Here is a 20,560-nt window from a genome sequence, read left to right on the forward strand (position 1 = left end):
TAATTCTATTAGGGTGAGGACAGCCTAGTTTTGTTAGTAGCTGTATTACAGGACAGCCAATGATGGTATGTCATATGCACCATTCTGAATGTCTCTAGACACCATCCCCAGAAGACTAAAAAATATTTTAAGCCATGTGAATACATAGTGTGTATTTTCAAAGTTAGAATATATGCACATAAAACAATACGTGTATTACAAAGACACACAAGTAAAAAGATACAGAAAAAACATATTGATAACTTGTCCAAAGCATAGAAGAATGGGATGGGAAATTCAGATTAAAAGGAATAAATACATAAAAAAAAATAGGAAAAGGCCCCTGCCTAAAACAGTGATGATGATGGGTCACCAAGTGGAATAATTTTTTTAAAAAAGCAAGCAGTAAATCTTAAAGAAGAGGTATTCCAATTTCTCCAGTTTTTTTTTTTTTGAGGGAAAACATGTTCTGACAGTTTGCTGTCAGATCTTTATAATTTCTCAGAATATTAAGGAAAGTTTGAACAATGGCATCATTGGTCATACTTAAACAGAAGCAGGTAAAATGTCTTTTGAGTATCTTTCTAACTCAACTTGTTCAACATTGAAAAGAGAACATGAACATGAACTTTTATTTCCTCAGCTGAATAAAGAATTAAAGAAAAGAATAAGTTAATAGAAGAAGAGAAAGTACTAATGAATTAGGAAAGTAATCATGGAATTACGCAAGAGCTAGATCACAAAATTTTATCAAAAAACAACACCAACCTGTCCTTTGTCCATGTCACTGTTTGCATTCTCTGAATCCATTGTGTCTGTTCTTTTCCTCTTTCTTTTTCTAAGAGCTTGGGTATTGGTAATTCATCTGTTTGCAAGATCTTCTGCATTTTCTCATTTAGTTATTAAAGGTTTTCTGAAATTGTAGGGGAGGGAATACCCATGTAGCTGATGCTATTCTGGACATAGCACAAAAGTTAATGTTTTTCCTTAAAAGCAAAAATAAAAAGTATATATATATAATACAAACATAAGTTTCATAATAGCACTAGCCACTCAAACTAAACCACTTTTAGTAAATGTGTCTTACCATACTTTCTCCCACTTCCCACTTTAGTATACATTTTCATTTGATTTCAGTCTTTCAATTCCATCACCATGAAGACATCAAGTTTCCATGATGTGACCTGCAGTGAGGTCATTTACAGTACAATAGTGTAAACTTTTTCCATTTTTACAAGGTTTTCTTGTCAATCAGTTATAAGGAGTCTGAAGAAAAAGGTGGGAACATTATAAATTAATGCAACAGTACTTCAGAGTACTGAAGTTATATATCTTTAGGAAAAAAGACATTAATAATAGCAGATCTAATTGGGATCAAAATATTCCAAAGGGAAGTCAATTAAAAGTTTGTTTTGTTTTTCTCTGAAAACTCTCAAGTTTTGAGATGGAAGTAAATTTAAGAATTGTACCACAAAGAATGGGTAAAACTATCTCCAAGGCAACAGTACATTTCATAAAACTTTTAAGGGATAATCAGTTTTCAAAATTGATAAAGCAGATGATAATTCTTAGGTAAAATAGGGTTAAAATTTACCTTTGCTATGGTTTTAGCATCCTTATTACTTGCATAATTTTTTTTTCATGAAACGACTTAATTTTAAATAATATAAAACTTTACAGAAAGGACTGAGTGTAAAGAAATAATATGTGGACTGTTAAGCAGAATGTAACATATGTCCTTACTAAATTACACTAAGTATTTCTTTTAGAAAACATGGTTCTTTTACTTATTTTAAGAGAAGTTCATATTCTCTAATCCACTCATAAAATAATATTTGGGATGGTGTTGCTGAAATTGCTTCTATGACACATGGCTCTGGATTGTCATATCTGACTCACAGAAATCAGAGATTTAGTTAATATCAAACTTCATTAATAATTTCAAAGATACAAGCAGCCAGGAGGCACAGGCAGAGTAGGGAGAGGTGTAGGGCATCCTGCAGGCTTTGCAGGTCCTTCCTTCTTACATCATATAGGTCCTCTGTGGTCTGGAATAATAGGCGAGACCTCTGAGGTTTGAGGGTCACTTCACACAGGGGGGAATGTTTAAGTTGTGACACAGCTCCATTTAATACCTCAGAGTTGTATCGCTTGCATGACATTTTCTAGGGAGTTATAAATCCAAAGATTCCAGGCTTGCCATAAGCAATCCTAAATCAGAGATATACAACTGAGAGCATTCCATAAATAAAAATTCTACTCCTAGCAAATATCATTAGTTTATTTACCCAGAGCAAGGTCAACAAACATTTTCTGTAAAGGGTCACATAGGAAATATTTCAGGCTTTGCAGGGAGAGAAACACAGTTGAGGATACTATGTAGGTACTTATCTAGCAAGAGAGAATATTAATTTTTACATAATTTTTATTCATAAAATTGAAAATATACAAACAATAATTGAGTATAACTTTTTGTAAGACAGGTCTACTAAAGAGAATGGAGTTTAAAAAAAAAACTAACCTCTTGTTCAGTTTGGGTTCAAAGTGTTCCCTACCATCAAAAGCAATTGCAATTGCTCATTAGTTAATGCTGACCTAGATGAGATTTTACATATTCATCTTTGAAAATGTGTTTCACACCGATGTACAGCCATATGCTGATATTAATACATAAGCTTGTAATTTTCTTAATTGAGATAAAGTTCATATAATACAAGATTCACCATTTTAAGTGTATGTTCAGTGGTTTTATTAAGTATGTTCACAATATTCTACAGCCATAACCAGGGAAGTCCGTGTCTCCCAACACTAGATCATAATTTTAACTGGACATATTCTCCCTTAGTAGACTCTTATAGCCTTCTATTAAACTCTTTGATATTGTACTGTCACATTGCAGATTAATTACTTCCAGTTAAGCTTTTGTAGAAGCTCCTCAGTTGCATAGTTTAATGTACTTAGAAATATGGAAATTTCCTTTGTATTTGCATTGAAGTCTGAAAGACAATGTTGGAACTGTAATTTGAACATCAAAAATATATCCAGTGCATACTGTCTGTCTAACACCATATACAAAGTAAAGATGAAATGGATTAAAGACCTAAATATAAGACATGAAACCATAAAATTTTTAGAGGAAAACATAGGCAAAAATCTCTTGAACATAAACATTAGTAATTTTATTCTGGACATACCTCCTTGGGCTAGGGAAACAAAAGCAAAAATAAACAAGTATAATTACATCAAACTAAAAAGCCTCTATATGGAAAAGGACACCATCAAGAAAACAAAAAGGCAGCTTACAGTATGGGAGAATATATTCATAAATGATTTTTCTGATAAGGGGTTAACATCCAAAATATATAAAGAACTTGTAAACTCCTCAAAACCCAAAATACAAATAATCCAATTAAAAAATGGCAGAGGAACTAAACAGACATTTTTCCAAAGAAGAAATACAGATGGCCAACAGGCACATGAAAAGGTTCTACACATTGATATTCATTAGGAAAATACAAATCAAAACCACAGTGAGAAGAACAACAAATGCTGGTGAGGATGTGGAGAAAGGGGAACCCTCCTACACTGCTGGTGGGAATGTAAACTAGTTCAACCATTGTGGGAAGCAATATGGAGGTTCCTCAAAAAACTAAAAATAGAAATGCCATTTGACCAGGGAATTCTACTCCTAGGAATTTACCCAAAGAATATAATTTCTCAGATTCAAAAAGACATATGCACCCTTATGTTTATTGCAGCATTATTTACAATAGCCAAGATATGGAAGCAACCTAAGTGTCCATCAGTAGATGAATGGATAAAGAAGATGTGGTACATATACACAATGAAATACTAGTCAGCCATAAGAGAAGAACAAATCCTACTATTTGCAACAACATGGATGGAGCTGGAGGATATTACACTCAGTGAAATAAGCCAGGGAGAGAAAGACAAGTACCAAATGATTTCCCTCATTTGTGGCATATAACCACAAAGCAAAATGGAAGGAACAAAACAGCAGTAGACTCACAGACTCCAAGAAGGGACTAGTGGTTACCAAAGGGGAGGGGTGGGAGAGAGAAGGGGACTAAGGGGTATTATGATTGGCACACATGGTGTTGGGGGGATCATGGGGAAGACAGGGTCGCACAGAGAAGGCAAATAGTGACTTTGTGGTATCTTACTATACTGTTGGGCAGTGACTGCAATGGGGTATGGGGGTTCACAATAACATGGGTGAATGTAGTAACCACATTGTTTTTTCATGTAAAACCTTCCTAAGAGTGTATATCAATAATGCCTTAATGAAAAAAAGCCACAGTGAGGTATCACCTCACACCAGTCTGAATGGCCACTATTGAAAAGACAAGAAATAACAAGTATTGGCAAAGATGTGGAGAAAAGGTAACCCTCTTACACTGTTGATGGGAATATAAATTGGTGCAGCCACTATGGAAAGAAGTATGGAGATTCTTCAAAAACTAAAAATGGAAATAATATTAGACTCATTAACTCCTTGCCTAGGAATTTACCTATAGAAAACAAAATCCCTTATTTGAAAAGATATATGCACTCCTATGTTTATTGCCATATTATTTACAATAGTCAAGATATGGAAACATCCAAAGTGTCCATCAGTGGATGACTGGATAAAGAGGCGGAACATATACACAATGGAATGTTCAGCCATAAGAAAGAAAGAAATCCTGCCATTTGCAACAACATGGATGGAGCTGGAGGGTATTATGATCAGTGAAATAAGCCAGGTGGAGAAAGACAAATATCATATGATTTCATTTATATGTGGCATCTAAAAACTAAACAAACAAAACAGCAATAGACTCATAGACCTTGAGAAGAGGCTGATACCATTGTGGAGGGCTTGGGGTGGGTGGGTGGGTGAAATGGGTGAAAGGGATATAGAGACACAGAATCTCAGTCATAATATAAAATAGTCACAGAGATAAAATTCCAGCATTTTATCTGGAATAAAATTAGTACTTCTATGATACCTTTTTACGTTGACAGTAATTACACTGGTTGGGGTGAGATTTAATAATGTATATAACTCTTGAATCACTCTTTTGTATACTTCAGGTGAAGTTAATATTGTTTATCAGCTATATGTCAATAAGAAAATATATCCAAGAAAAAGAAAAAAGAAAAATATATCCAGTGCAAATCTATGTGGGGATGAACATCTCATTTGTTTCAACTTTTGACAGTGGTGGAAGTGTATAATGCAACTTGACATTCACTTATGAGTCACAGATTACTTGATGAAATGCCTTTATCTCCATATAAGTTTTGCATGTAAGTACTCTTTGTCTTGTAATTTCTTAATGAATTCATTAAGAAACATTATCAAATGTGCAGTGAAAGCTAATTTCTATTAGTCATTCAGTGTTCCATAAGAGCACGTGAAGGCAGTTCTCCACAAAAATTTCAATCTTGGCTCTGAGCTCAAACATTTGCAGCAAAACTTCACTACTGCTAAATTATTGAAATGCTGTATAGCAGGGCAAGTTAGAATACTTGACTTCTATTTTTTTGAAAAAATTTATAGAACCGATGAGGTCAAGTCCACAAGAATGAAGTTTACCATAGATACTTTTATTGTTTCATTTATACATAATATTTTCAGAAGTTACCAAAGCCACCTTAAAATTTATATGGAAATACAAGAGATTTAGAGTGGCCAAGGTCATCTTGAAAAAGAAGAAATTTGGATGACTCACACTTCCCAACTTCAAATTTTAACACAAAGCTACGGTAATTAAGACAATGTGGTGCTGATATCAGGATAGACATATAAGTCATTGAAATAGAAGTGAAAGTCCAGGAATATGCATCTATGATCAATTGACTTTTTACAAGGATGCTGAGAATTAAATGAGCAAAGAAGAGTCTTTGCAACAAATAGTGCTGGAACAATGCAAAAGAATGAATATGCAAAAGAATGAATCCTATTCACACAATACACACAAATTTAAAAAAAAGTGTACATTTAGATCATAGACCTAAATGTTAGAACTAAAACTATAAACTCTTAGAAGAAAACAAGGGAGTAAATTTGGTCATCTTGGGTGAGGCAGTGATTTTATAGATATGAAAACAAAAACATTATTTTCACAAATGAGATCATCAAGGAAGTAAAAAGACAACCACACAATGGAAAATGTTTGAAAACAGGTCTCATAAGGGACTTGTATATAGGATATATAAAGAACTCTCACAATGCAATAATAAAAAGACCAATAATCCAATTTTTAAAATGAGCAAAGGATTTAAGCAGACATTAGTCTAACGAAGATATATAAATAGTTGATAAATACATGAAAAGTTGCTCAATATCATTAATCATTACAGAAATGCACATAAAACTATGATGAGAGGACACTTCATGTCCACAAAGATGTCTATAATAAAAAAATAGAAAGTAACAGGTGTTGGTAAATATGTGCAGAAATTTGAACCCTTATACATTGCTAGTGGGATTGTAAAATAGTTCGGCAGTTTGGCAGTTCCCTAAAAAATTAAACATTGTCACCAAATGACATATCAGTTCTACTCCTACATCAATTAATGCATAGAAATAAAAACATACATCCACACAAAAACTTATACACAAATGCTCCTAGTAATATTATTCATGATAGTTAAAAAGTAGAAAAACCCAAATGTCTATCAACTTATGAAGAAATAAAGTGTAGTTTGTCTTGTCAATGAAATATTACTCAGCAATAAGAAGAAATTAAATTCTGATGCATGTTAACACATAAATGAGCCTTGGAAACATGCTGAGTGGAAGACACCAGTCACAAAAGACCACACATTGCATGATTACATTTATATGAAATGTCAGGAATGGTCAAGTTTATAGAGACAAAGATTAGTGGTTTCTTAGGGATGAAAGATTGGTGGAGGAGTGAGAGTGGGGGATGAATGGATAAAGTGTTTCTTGTAGGAGGGACAAAAATGTTTTTAAAAATTGAATTTTACTAAAAAAATGTTAGTAATTGTTACACAGCCCTGTGAATATACAAAGAAAAGTGCACACACATGAATTGTATACTTCAAATGGTGAATTGCATGGTATGCGACTAATATTTCAATAAAGGTATTTTTAAAACCACATATATGTAACAACCTTAGGAGGCTAATTTAACTTCCGCATGATCACATAGTTAATGAAAGGCAGAGCTGGGAAAAAACAATAAATCATATATAACTGTTCCAAATATTTTCTGCAAAGTACCTGCTGCCAAATAGTCAAATGAATAACTATAGGCTTTAAAAATATTATGTTTTCACAGGCTTTGTAAATTTGTCTAACTAATACTTTTCCTGCTCCGCACAGATTTTTACCACCATCAATTATAACACATCTTAGTACATTCCACCTCAGGTTAATCTGAATTATTTTTTCAACTTCTTTGAAAGTATTCTCTCTCATAGTTTTTTCACAGACTACTTAGAGAGTCGAATTTGTCAGTCACTCTAAACTCAGCAATTATTTCCCAAATAAACAAGAACAACTGAGCAGTATCAATAACATCTGTTGACTCATCAAGAGCCAAGAAAACTCAATCTCGTTTGCCTTGTTTTTTAATTGATTATTATGTTGCTCCCAATGTCCTTGATTCTTTAGGGAACTGTTTTTGCTGAAAGGCTAATAGTCTTAAGTAAGTTTATGTTTTTCTGGGCACATGTCCTCAGCTACTTTAATCAAGCTTTATTTAATTAACCCACTATTGGTAAATGGCTTTCCTTGCTTGGCTAACAAATGAACCACTGGGAAATTTATTTTGGTTGCAGACTCATTTTCATTTTTGTGTAGAAATTCTGCTGTGATGAGATATTTCATTTCAAACTTACTGAATTTTCTGACTGTTGCTGTCCTGAGTTGGGAATATTGTGATGAGTGCTTAGTTTAGTAATGTTGACAGATATCATGTGCTTTTAACACAGCTATAGTGTCACTAAAATAAACACAATGCTTTGCCATCTAATTTGATAACAATCTCTGCTTTAAAAAATCGAAGTCCAGTTTTCTTTCCTTTTTTCTTGTTTTGACATAATTGGCATGCACTGGTAATAAAAAATAAAATGCCATGGCATGACAATATGCATAACACTACAACACTGCCAAGTTATTATAACCGCATTACTGTGATTTGTGGTGCAATGAGCAACAGTACAAAGTGAGGAGATTGTCTCATATAGTAGCTGTCAGAGCTACTCAGCTCTGCCCTCACAGCCCAAAAGTAGCCATAAGCAGTATGTAAACACACAAGTATGAGTGTGTTCCAATAAAACTTTTATTTATGGTCCCATTTTGCCCAAAGACTAAAGTCGACTTGCTCACCCAGAGTTTCTTATTTCTGTAGTCCTGCTCAGACCGAGGGCTGCAGATCTTCCCTTTGCCCCTCCAGATCCCTTCTTTAGCCATCTCTACTCTGCTCCCTAAGCCTGCAGGTTGGCCTATTTGGGCTCCTTGCCCTCTTCCCATTGGGTTCAGCCAATGCAGTGTACAAGCAGATCAGAGAGAGGGAGGACAGTGAGTTAGGAGAATTTATCCTCCTCCTTCCTCTCCTGTAGGGTCGCCTTAGATTTTCACAGTGGCCTTATCTATATGACCCTCTCCTTTCAGGCTGAAAATACCCACTTCCTTTCCTCTCCATTTGAGTCTAGGGCTGGTAGCATTTCCATTTTGACTAGCCCTGAGGTAGAGCACTATCCCCCCAGCTTCCCTGTACCTGGAAATTGGAATGGGTTCTCCCCTCCCCCAAAATCATATGCGGAAATCCTGACCATCAAAGGTGCCGGTATTAGGTGGTGGGTCCTTGGGGAGGTCATTAGATAATGATGGGACAGACCTCATGGATGAAGTTAGTGCTCTCAAAGAACAGGCTTCAGAGAGATCCTTAGCCCCTTTGACCATGTGAGGACACAAAGAGAAGTTGGCAGTCTGCAGCCTGGAAGAGGGCCTTCACCACAACCCAATCACGTTGCCACTCTGATCGTGGACTTTTAGCCTCCAGAACCGTAAGAGGTAAATTTCTGTTGTTTGTAGGGTATTCAGTCTCAGGTATTTTGTTATAGCAGCCGGAATGGACTAAGAGACAGCCACACATGTTAGCTTCATCATCTTACTACACTCTTTATGGTGCTCCTGAGCTGGCAAGAAAGCTAGGTGCTAAATGACTCAGCCTCTGTCTTAACTGTAATTAGGCAGTGCGACTGGCTTACTTTCATCTTGGTGTGTTCAGGAAGAAGACTTCTACAGCAGAGAGGTAACAGCACAGAAGGCAGAGGCTGTGAACAGTGGGAGACAATCTTCATCTGCTCCACAATGCACCTATTGTCTATGTCATGTGTGGAGCTATCTGAAACTTTGCATGAGAAAAATATATGCAGAACTCAGAGGGACTCGGCAAGTTTTCCTACGGTTCAAGGGCAGCCAGAATCTTTTCTCAGAAATAGCAGTTTTTGTGAGTATTTTTTCCTTGGCTACTATTCTGTTACTACTTGTTCCCCCCACCCCCAGCTCTTGATATTTATGTGCCTTTTCCCCATTTGTCAGAAACACAGATGCAGAGTTAAGCCTAAAGAAGAGTAAGAATCAATTAAAAGTTCTATTTTTAAGATAACTATACATCATGTAAATCATCTTCCACTTCACATTTTCTCGATTAATGTAGAACATTCTATTCATTTTGAAAGTTGAGGACAAGGTGAGATCATTATGCTTTTTGCTCTAAGTAATCATATTCTATAACATTCGTAAATTCAGGCCAATTTTTAAAATTCACAAAATGTGATAATTCTGATGTAAGAATCAGTGTGTATGAATAAAAATGAGGAGTGAATCAACTTTCCAATACTAATTTATCTTATCAACTATAACATGCAAGGACAAGCAAATTTCTCTTTGAAATATCTGCCCCATTATACCCTATATTAATATGACATACTAATATAATGTGGTTACCATCTACCAATATCTCTATTAATTTTGTACTTTTATAGTTTCAAAAGTTTAGGTCTAAACATAATTAATGTGCTGAGTGACGCATTGCAGATAATTTACCTAGTCATCTTACGTAGCTTGCTTCCTCACCTACTACCAATAATTTTCTCGCTCTACTCTTCTTTCATACCATGTTGAAGCAACATTAACATTTTTAAAAAACAACAATAAGCTACATTTCACATTCTTATCAAGATGCTTCTTTACCTCCTATGTATAGGTCATTAGAAAAATACATTCATATATTTATGAGCTACAGTATTTTCCTGTCAGTAAATTCATAGAATAATAAGAATGAAAGGGAATGTAAAAGGCCATCTTCTCTCTGTACCTGCATTGCCAAGCTTGGGTGAGGGAACCTGCAGGGCAAGTGAGAACCAAGAAGTTAGGTAAGGATGGGCATGCAAGTAGTGATCAAAGAAGGAAGCCTAAGGAGATGGAATGGACCTATTTAATCCAGCTGAAGCCTAGAAAGTTATATGGAAGGAAGGAAACATAGATGCGTGCAGTGAATTCAAAGTATGGAAACCAAGCTCAAAGTTCAGTAGTGTTAAAGACTGAGAGGAACATGGGACTCAGCAGTGGTGACATTTTGGGACAATGTTGTGAGCCCATGATTCTATAGTAGAGAAGTTGCTCAAACAGCCAGCAGGGGAGAGAACCTCAGGCAAATGTACATCCTTTCACAGAAAGAGGGGAAAGGCTAAACCTGTCCTACCAAAGAATAGACAGCTTAGTGAAATACTTTTCTTCTTTTGGTAGAGGTAAAGTCTTGCTATGTAGGTAGCCTGAATAGTCTTACAGTCGGAATCTCTTCCAAATATATTAGATGATGAAGCAGCGTCATAGAAGCGGTTACAACCACAGGCTCTAGGATCATACTGGGTCCATAGCCATAGATCCAGTACTTAGTACCCAGGTAATATTTCTGTGCCTGTTCCCCATCTGTGATAGAATGATAAGTACCCCATCATGAGTTGATATGTTAAGTATATTAATAACATAATAGCTTTTAATAGTAGTATTTTTATTACTAACTGAAGGAGAAAGACCCAAATCCCCCTCATACCAGCTTAGATCAAGCACAGTGGGGAGGAGCAGGATGTTAAACATCATTAAATAACCTGGATGCTTATGATGCTGTATTAAAATTGTCTCAATTTTAAAAACATAAAAATTTTTTTTTATGAAGGACAGCCTGGTAGTAATAGAGGTCTTTTTCCACAGTGGTGCTCTGCCTGGCCCCCTACACTTGTTCAACTTCTGGAGGTGCTGGGTCAAATTTACCCAAGTGATACTGGTGGGGCCATGGCAACGAAATGGTAGGAATGGATCTATAATTTTTTTGTTAATACAATTTTATTTTATATTGAGCTACATATAACAAAATGCATGAATCTTAGTATACAGCTTGATGAACTTTGATATGTATATACACTGATGTAACCATTACCAAGGATCTATAATTTTTTAATGAAAGGAGTCTTATTAGATTGAAAGATTAGAGGAGATGGTGTAGACAAATTCCTCACAGGCGAAAGGAGAGGACCAGGTCTCTTGTGTGCCCAGCACAGCTCATCAGCTGTTGGGTTGGTCCTCACTCCTCTGCGTATGGATAGACTACGGACAGTCAGGAGAGAGGAAGGCAGCTGTCCAGCAAATCCCAACTGGGAGGTACCTACCTGACGCTGCTGTGAGAATTAAATGAGTAAATGTATGTAAAGCATTTAGCAGAAAGTGGATAATAAGCGTTAGCTATTACTGAAAACAACACGCTGGTCCACACCGAGGTAGCTGTTCCGTAACGAGGAAGCCCAGGACATGTTGTCCCATGGCCTTTGAGGGAGAGGGAGAAGTGGATGATTGCCAACCAAGGGTACTGCTGCCCCTTAATCCAGGCACAAAGACAACCCAGACTTCAACAGCTCACAGATGGTAGATCCCCAGGGGGTCTGGAACACTAACTGCGGTCCTACAGTATCTTCTCAAGATGGACTCCTGCCTCATTACAAATGGCCACAAAACAAAACTACAAATAATAGTGCCTGCTAGACCTGGGGGGTCTGAGAAACTTAGGGAATGGTATTGGTTCAAAGTCTGTCTCTGTGTGAAATGCATGAATGTTGCGCCATTAAATCCTTCAGAGCCTAGAGGCTCAGAAGGGAACTTGGAGGAACGAGAACCAGCCAGACTGAGAGATCAGGACACCCCTGGAAACTGGACCTACCCACTGGAGTGAGAGTCACAGAGTATGGTCACAGTGATAGGAAGTTAAGACCTAGTGTCCTGAGAAAATGGTGGAGGAAGTGGAGTTGAGGTTCACAAGTATGGCAAGCGTGGAAAGCTAGAGATAATGGGTAGATAAGCTGAGCACTGGGTGTGAAAAACCTCATAAGCTGTGGCTTGGAGCAGGATTTAGGAAGAATGGTTTCTATAGTCACCTGGGTATCTGGATATCTAGGAGTAAGTGCTTCTGCCTCTCTTCTGAGCCTTAAGACTATGGAGATCCTTGCAGACTCTGAGCTCAAGACTGTTTTAGGACCAGTTTTTGGCTTAGAGGGGCTTATCGATTCAAACATCAAAATACGTACTGGGACACTTCACTGGCCTGAAGGCAGCTCAGGCACCAGGTCGGCTCTTCCAATGACAGAAGTCTCTGGAAGTGGCCCCAGATGGTTAACAAAGGTTTGCCTTCTCAGGGTTAGAGCTGACACTCCAATGACAGTTACCTTAGGGAGCTCACTGTTTCTGTCCCATTGTTTAAAGGTACAAAAGGACAAGGAAACTCACAGCATATGGTCTCCGCCTAGTCCTCATGGAGCAGCATTCACCTGCATTTGGGAGATGTCCTTGAACTCCTGTGCAGATTAGAGTCCAGTTTCCTCAGCTCATCCTAGACTGACAATGCTTGAGACCCTTTCCCAGTCTCAGGAGAGGTACCTACATGATATTAATGTTGTGAATTGAGAAAATAATTTGATACTGCAGAAGCCTTGGTGTCTGTATGTATTTGTATAGTTCTAATTGATTCTCTCTCTTTTTTTGGTAATAACCTCTTTAGATCCTGATGAAAACTGTGGATCAAGTCCCCCAAAAGAGACCCATATTTTTACATATAATTTCAGGTCCTGAAAAGCCTGTTCACGAAACCCAAGTTAAGAACACCTACAGCAGAGTTAGGACCAGCAAAACAGGCTTTAGTTTTTGGCTTTCTTCTTTGAAATATAAACTTTATTATATTCTGATTTAGTTTCATTTTGGCCCACTTTACTCCAAAGAGTGTTTGTGGGCTACAAAGACATTTTGAGGTGTCCTTTTCTTTCTCTTCCTAGATCTATGTTATATCATGACAGTGGGATAATTTTAGTAACCTCTGAGATGTGTTATTGACACACCTTTTGCTAATCAGTTACTCATCACAATTCTCTATTCTCCTTGGTGCACTTGCTACCTCTGTTCTTTTAGTGGCATTCTTTCTATTTACATGCTGATGCATTAGCATACAAATCTATAACCACAAAATATTTCATGCAAGAGTCCTATAAGAAATTAATTACTGTACAAAATGGAGGAATGTTAGCTGTTAAATGTTGCTGTGATTTTATTAAGACAGCCTGGAATTTAATTCATAAACATTAGTGAGGTTTTTATTCAAATCATCACATTTTCACTATGCAACTATAAACCTCCTACTTTACCTTTTTCTGTTTTAAGAATGTAGAAATGCTTTCAACTTACACAACAACTATTCCCTTGCATCTAGAAGGCAATAACTTCAGCTTTCAAACTTGCTTTGTCAATTGCCCATTCTTAGAAATGGTGGACACATTTTACACTATGTGAATAATAATGAACAATGCTGCCCAGTGATTTGTAACTCTAAGAGCTTTAAAATGTGATTTATGAACATATCTCAAATTTTCCACTGGCAGTTCATACAACTATGAGTACATTTTCTAGCCAGATGACTCAGTATTTTGCTGTATGACTAATCCCACACTCTGTGGAAAACTATATTAATGAATTCTATTTGCTTGTGGATAATAGATGATTACTTTCCAAAAACTGTCTGCAAAGCATTATGGAGTAGATGAATTCAATTACACTGATGTTTTAAACTTTCAAACTCAGCAGACTTATTTTGGGAAGTCTGTAATGCTCACAAGAAAGAACATTTTTCCCCCCACAGTAGTTTCAGGAATTCCACAACCCATAGGGCAACAGATCCTGATCAGGCTCTAAAATTTCTTAACTGTTACAAGAACAATTTGGAATTATTCCAGTTGAAGTATTTTCTCTTCCAATGATGCCTTTCAGTTATTTTAAAATTTTTTATTATGATAAAATGAGCATAAAGCCCTTTTCCAGGGAATATTTGCTGAAAATAATACTTGATATTATTGAACCTAATTATTGTTCCTTCAAAAACTCAAATTTTAAAAAGGCAGTTCTGATCCAGTCACATGATGGCTCCCCTGATTCTGGCGGTTAGAAATCACCTCCAAGATTACATTAGATGATGTAGGTTCCTCCAGAGTACATAGTTTCCTTACCTTCCATACAAGAACATGTGTATTGTTAGCACATGGCCTGGTCTTATACTGTCATGAAATAAACAGGCCATACATTTCCTTAGTTTCCTTTCAAATCCTTCCATGCTAATTAATTCTGTGAGTAAAGAACTTTAGTTGGGAACAAGTAGATTACCAGCCCCAAATCAGTATGATTTACTTCTACTCATTTATTGCTATCACCATTCTTACCTAAGCTTTTTCTTTTTAAGGAGATAATATTTCAAGGTAATGTTCTTGTGTGATTACGGCTTGGGTAGTATACTTACTTCCATATGGGTTTGTTATAAAAGCTTACAGACAACCTGGGCTACATTCCAAGGTTTTCCTTCTCTTTGCCCAGAAATCATTCTTCTATTCCGAGTATTAGTAGCCAGGGCTGGTGGGAGAAGACTATGGGCAGGGAGCCATCAGAACTAGTCAGGGTCAGTTTTAACTCTGCAGGGTCAAAAGCAGACCGAGAGCAGGAGGAGCCAGCCTGGGGGACTCAAGGCATGTTAATACGATTAAACCACGAATGCCCAGGAGCATTCCTTCTTCTCCCCTCTCTCCAACTCTTACTTTCTCTCCCACGGCTGGTTCCTTTTCCCAGGGTCCTCAGAAAATTGTTCAGGAACGTATATTGATGAAACAACCATTATTGGCCTTTGCTCAGGGTTTAGCTGCCTTTCTGCTCATCACTTTTAGAGTTAAATATCTTTAAAAATTGTGGACAGAGTTCTTTCCTCTGTTTCCCCTCCTATTCTGTCTTCAATCCATTAGTGTCTGGTTTTAGCCTCTCCCACTACAATGAATCAGCTCCCTGGAAGGTTTCCAGAGGTGGACCAGTCACCAGTCCTCAGTCTTCATCCTCCTAAACCTCATTTATGTGTCTGTCCTTAAAAGCCACCAAACTGGAAGGCGTCCCACTTGGCTTCCATCATCTTGCCTTCTGTTCTCCTTCTCCAGCCCACAAATGGAAGTCATCTCCAAAGTTCTGATCCCAATTGTTTCTGCAGTTACTCTTACTCAGTCATTTCATCCATATCCATGGCTTCAACTGTAATTTAGATCAATGGCTCCCAGTCTGTCCCTGGTTCTGACTGCCCCACCCATATTTTCCATGGGCTTCCTGGATAATTTCACATGGATGTCCTTCTAACATCTCCACCTGAATGGGTCTCAAACTTAGTTTGTCATTTCCTTCAAAACTGTCCCTGCACCCTAGCTCAAAACTTGTCATTCTCATTTCCTCCCTTTCCCTCAATTGGATGCTATATAGCTTAGGGTGGAGGCTTCTTTTCTAGTGGTTTCTTTGTGACCCATAAATTAGGAATTTATGCCACAATTTCCTAATTTATACACTTCTAGGAGATGTGTCTGCCATTTTATTAAAGCCCCTTACTCTTCTCTTTGGGACATGAATGACTCAGTGATGAGGGAAACTGGGGAGGGCCTGCTAGCCACTCAGGGCAGGCCTGATGTGCAGAAGGTCCCTCCTCATGTATGGCCCTGTCTCTTGCTCACTCACGCTGCATGCCTTGTGGGTTGAAGATGGTCAGGCCCTTTTTAGCCTCTGGTCTTTAGGTAAGAAACAGCAGGGGAAGGGTCTCTTGTTGCCCTAGTGTTGAGAAGGCCTGTAGTTGTTCAGCTGTGACTGGGTGGGAATGGAGAATTCAGGGAAAAGGAGTGACATCCCATTTTGGCCTTGACTCACTAAGCCATTCTCTTCAATCTGAACTTACCCTGAATAAAGTGAATATTTTACTTTCCCTTTGGTTCCTCATGTGTGTTCAGTTGAGTTGACAGCACAAAGGGAAGGAGGGTCATCTTCCACATACCTGATACCAAAGGTTCTTCATTATTTTTCCCAACTCATTTGTCTTCTCTTGGGTGACAGTGCTAACTCATGATCACAAAAAGTCAAAAAATTATATATACATTTCCATCTTGATTTTCATTTCTTGAAAGATTTGGCCATGGACCTTCCTCCTCCATCCATACCCCCAAACTTTCAATGTTTTTGTGACTTTGATACAATGTCAATTATGATTTTTTAATGAAAACCTAACAGAAAGGAAAAGGCATACATTCTACTGAATTAACATCTAAAAAGGATTGATTGGCCAACTTAATATTTATTAATTTCCACAATGGGTTAATGTCACATAAAAACAAAGAAGCAATTAATAACGTCATTTGGAGAAGGAAGCGATAAATTCACACACACAAAAAAATAACACCCCCAAAACAACAGAAAATAACAATGGAACCTAATACTAAATTCTTGCAATGATTTGGTTTCCTTATTATTAGTATCCTTGGGATAACTGATCTAAAGTACAGAAATAAGTGCATCTAAAAAGAAATATCTATAATCCTACTGCCTGGCAGTTAAGCATTTGCCTGCCAAGAAAGATAAATGATGTTACTGTGTGCACTTGAAACTTATAAATGGCTGCAGCAGGACTCAGGATGATAACAATTGTGCTGAAGTAATAGAGTAATAGTTCAGAGAACCATAATTGCTATTTAGTTGCTTTTTTGTTAAAAATCCAGAGTTTGGGGCAAATTGGTTACATGCTGTGTTTGTGGTCTTAGGCATGTTTCAAAGCTATTGAGGCCATTTCAGCTCACTCAATAAATTGTAGTCAGTTGGAAGTAGTATAAAGATAATCTTCCTAAATTCGATTAGTTATTTCTTCCAGTGTTTGCAGAAGGTTAATTCAGTTCTGTTGTTTTCAGTTACCAGGCTACATTGAATCAATGCGCTGAAGAATTCTACCTTTCCTGATACACCACACATTGCAGGTTTTCAGGATTCTCTTCAATAACCCCAGCGCAATGAACAGGAATACAGCCTCTCCCCGCAGTGGGCTGCAGGGTCTGGAAACCTCTGAGCAGCGCAACCTGTCAGCCCCTGAGCGCCAAGGACCTATGAGCCTATTGTGACTTGCAGGGCAGCCTACACTCTTGACAGTCAACATTCCCACCTTAGCAACTGCAAGGTCCTTCCATCTTTAAACGAAAATAAACTGAACGAGATGCAACATGTCAACAACTTGAATGTTTGTTTTAGGAAACAAGTCGCATAAGAAAACCTAATCTATTGTTTCCCATGTTTATAAATCTGGCATTTAAGAAACGCATGAGGCAATGCGTTTTGGATTTCCTTTAATGCTTACACATGGTGGTATGCTAAAGGTCTGAAGAGTCTGAAGAACATCAATGCAAATGGTTAAGCTTTTATGCAGAGCCCTGCACTTGATTTTGTAGTCAGAAAACAACACCCATTTTGAGAGCCTACCAGCAAGAAAGAAAACAAGTATTGTCATTGATTCTTAAACGGCTTTACAAAATTTTACAAATTACTTTTTTATGACACCATTTCTTCAGTCTCAGAAAATATTCCACCTAAGTAGTTACTAGAAACTCCACAAATGCAGTAATGTGTGACCTTGTCGCAATAACTGCAGCTCTTTTATGAGAATAAATAGAACCAAACCAGCCCCACGCAGGGAAAGGCAGCACTGCCTCGGGAGCGGCGGATCGCAGTACGGCACCCGGTCGGCCACGGCCGCCAGATGCCGCAGACCGGTGCCGCAGCGGCGTCCCGGACCCGTGGCGGTGGCCGTCCGCCCTGAGGCACTGCCGCGCTCCCGCCGTGCTTGAAACGCTGGCATTGCACCGGTGACCACTGTAAAATCCCGGTCGGCAGCTACAATACACTTGCTGGTTATGAAAAAATGGCAGGGGGTGAGAGGGAGTGTGTGCGTTTTGAGTGTGGCAGACCATTATTTTCTCTGGCTCCGTAAAAAAATTTCTTTTCAAGATATTTACAAGCCAAGCTCCAACTCCCTTCGTCTGTCAGTTCCCCACATCTGAAATTGCCTCTCCCTTCAAATGTACGAACTGAGGCAAGGTTTACGGTCAACGCAAGACTGCAAGAGGACCTCAAGTGTCCGTTTCTTGGCTGCGAAACAGCGCCAAGTTTGAGTGTGGAGCAGCTCGTGTCCGCAGCCCGAAGCGTTCTACTTGGGGTTGGGGGGAGGCTCCCAGCTTAGAGAGGCTTGGAAAGGGGTGGGCCTCCCGGTCCCGTAGAACCCCAGTTCCCAGAGAAGGCCCTGCCCGGTGTTCACGCTTCAGCGTGGGAGGAACACCCCCGCAAGCAATAGCTCACCCAGCTGCATCCTCCGAAGCCCCAGCCTCGGGGCGGTGCCCGGGGAGGCGGGAGGTGGGTAGCACCGCCTGGAGGCTCCCGCCAGCTCCTTACGGTTTTCCCCCCGGCTCCGTGGTCCCCCCTGTCGCCGGGATCCCCAGCAATTCGACCAAGAGGCTGCAGTGGGGGAAAGCCCAGTTGTCCGGGGACAGGCGCCCTGCGTGTGCACCCGCTGGCGCGCGTACTGGCGGGCGGCCCCTCGGGGGGGCTCTGGGTGCTCAGGCCCGGGCGCAGCCCGCGGCCGCCGCCGAACCGCCGCAGCGACGTCCGCGGGCCCGCGCTGCTGCAGCCCGGCCGTGATGTCATCAGCTGAGCCCCCCGCCGCGGCGCCCAGTCCCACCCCCCTCGGGCCGCCGCGACTGCAGTCCGGGAGCCACGTCCCCGCCCCGACCCACGTGCGCCCGGCTTCGCTGCTCCTCCCAGCCCGCCGCGTCCCCGGCGGGCTGCGCCCGGACGGGGGCCAGAGCGCCTGGGGAGGGAGGGGAGCGGCTCCCCGCCGCCCAGTCTCCGCCAGGCCGCCCTCTGCTGAGTCACGGAGGGCGCTCTCGCAGCCCTAGATCGCCGGCGCAGCGCGGCTGGCGCGGGCTGCGCAGCCATTGGGCTGCACGCGGGGTCGCGATCGCGGCGCCTGACACGCCGAGTCGCGCTCTCCCGTCCTCGCCGCTGGGTCGTGCGCCCCGTGCGGGTGCCTGCGGCGCCGCCCTCCAGCCCCGCTGCCGAGCTGCCCCCGCCTCGCCCGCACCACGGTCTCCGCGGCTTTCCTGGTCCTGCTGAGACCCTGCAGCATCCAATGTGCCCTCTTCCTCTTGTTGCTTCTGCTGGGCACCATCGCCACGATCGTCGTCTTCTGCTGCTGGCACTGCAAGCTCCAGAAAGGGAGGCATCTGATGAAATCTGTCTTTTCGGGTCGTTCAAGGAGCCGAGGTAAGACGCGCCGCGATAGAGCTCTCCGGGCCAGGGGGAACATTTAAACAGATTTGGAGAGTGTAGCCCGGCTCGCTCCCCTCTACGCGGCCGCCCCACCCCAGCATTGCCCACTCCCCAGGCTAGGTACGTTTAGACTTTTAACGCCCCTTGCCCTTTTCGCCATTACCCCTTTACTCCAGCCTCGCGGATTGGGATGCGCGGTGATGCAGGGCACTGGGAGCGGAAGAACAGACGCAAATTCTTAGTATCAGTTTGCGAAAGCCCTCAGGGTATTGGAGTGCAGCCCAGGGCTGGGGCTTCCTCCCTTCACCCGTCCATCGCTGGACCTTAGGTGTAGGAAAGTAAAGCATGGAGAGTTCGGGGCTCCAACAACTCTGTGATCAGAACAAAGGGTTCTTGAGATTGCTTAAAGGAATATAGAACTAGAGATAAAAATAGGTGCAGCTACGATAAAAATGTTTGTGTTCTACTTGACAGTTGGCAAAGGCCTTTGACATACATTATGTTGTTTGAACACCTTAAGAGAGCACCTACTCAAGAGAAGAAAAAAAAAATCGCCTTTTGATTTCTTTTCCTGGCAGCTACAGCAGAACAGCTGCATCACTTCTTTTTCACTCTCCGGAGGAATGAGGAGTCATGCTTCAGGCAGCTGGGGAAAGTGCCCAGTGGTGGGCCTTTCTGCTCACTCTGAAGCTGCACTCTTGCAGGCCCACTGCTCGAGTCTCACTGGGTTATATTTTGACTGCAGACACCAAATATCCAGGGATTTGTGACAACCTGCTCATGTGTTCAGTGTGGTCATTACAAATCTTAGTGCAGAGTATAATAATTTTGCAGATAATTCATTAGGCA

The 20,560-nt window shown here is 40.2% G+C and overlaps 3 protein-coding genes across 8 annotated transcripts in view; 2 read left to right on the plus strand and 1 right to left on the minus strand.

Moving 5' to 3' along the window:
* The window catches only part of LOC108409882 (unconventional myosin-VI-like), a 133,820-nt gene extending 116,109 nt beyond the window's left edge, over positions 1-17,711 (plus strand). For all 6 annotated transcript variants that reach the window (XR_012126169.1, XR_012126170.1, XR_012126171.1 and 3 more), the window contains 4 exons: positions 5,077-5,292; positions 9,252-9,473; positions 12,779-12,948; positions 17,308-17,711. The gene's annotated coding sequence lies outside the window, so the exon portion shown is untranslated. The remainder of the gene's footprint in view (positions 1-5,076; positions 5,293-9,251; positions 9,474-12,778; positions 12,949-17,307) is intronic.
* On the minus strand, positions 2-19,871 carry LOC140846718 (uncharacterized). Its single transcript, XM_073224300.1, has 3 exons — positions 19,860-19,871; positions 18,743-19,726; positions 2-892 (listed from the first exon to the last, which is right to left on the minus strand). Exons 1-3 carry the CDS (start codon positions 19,869-19,871, stop codon positions 875-877), a joined length of 1,014 nt encoding a protein of 337 aa, XP_073080401.1. The 3' UTR covers positions 2-874.
* LOC140843044 (microtubule-actin cross-linking factor 1, isoforms 6/7-like) overlaps positions 19,354-20,560 on the plus strand; it is a 58,844-nt gene continuing 57,637 nt past the window's right edge. The window contains exon 1 of the mRNA XM_073224456.1: positions 19,354-19,705. The gene's annotated coding sequence lies outside the window, so the exon portion shown is untranslated. The remainder of the gene's footprint in view (positions 19,706-20,560) is intronic.

This window comes from Manis javanica, chromosome 16 (assembly GCF_040802235.1).
Source record: "Manis javanica isolate MJ-LG chromosome 16, MJ_LKY, whole genome shotgun sequence".
Lineage (NCBI taxonomy): Eukaryota > Metazoa > Chordata > Mammalia > Pholidota > Manidae > Manis > Manis javanica.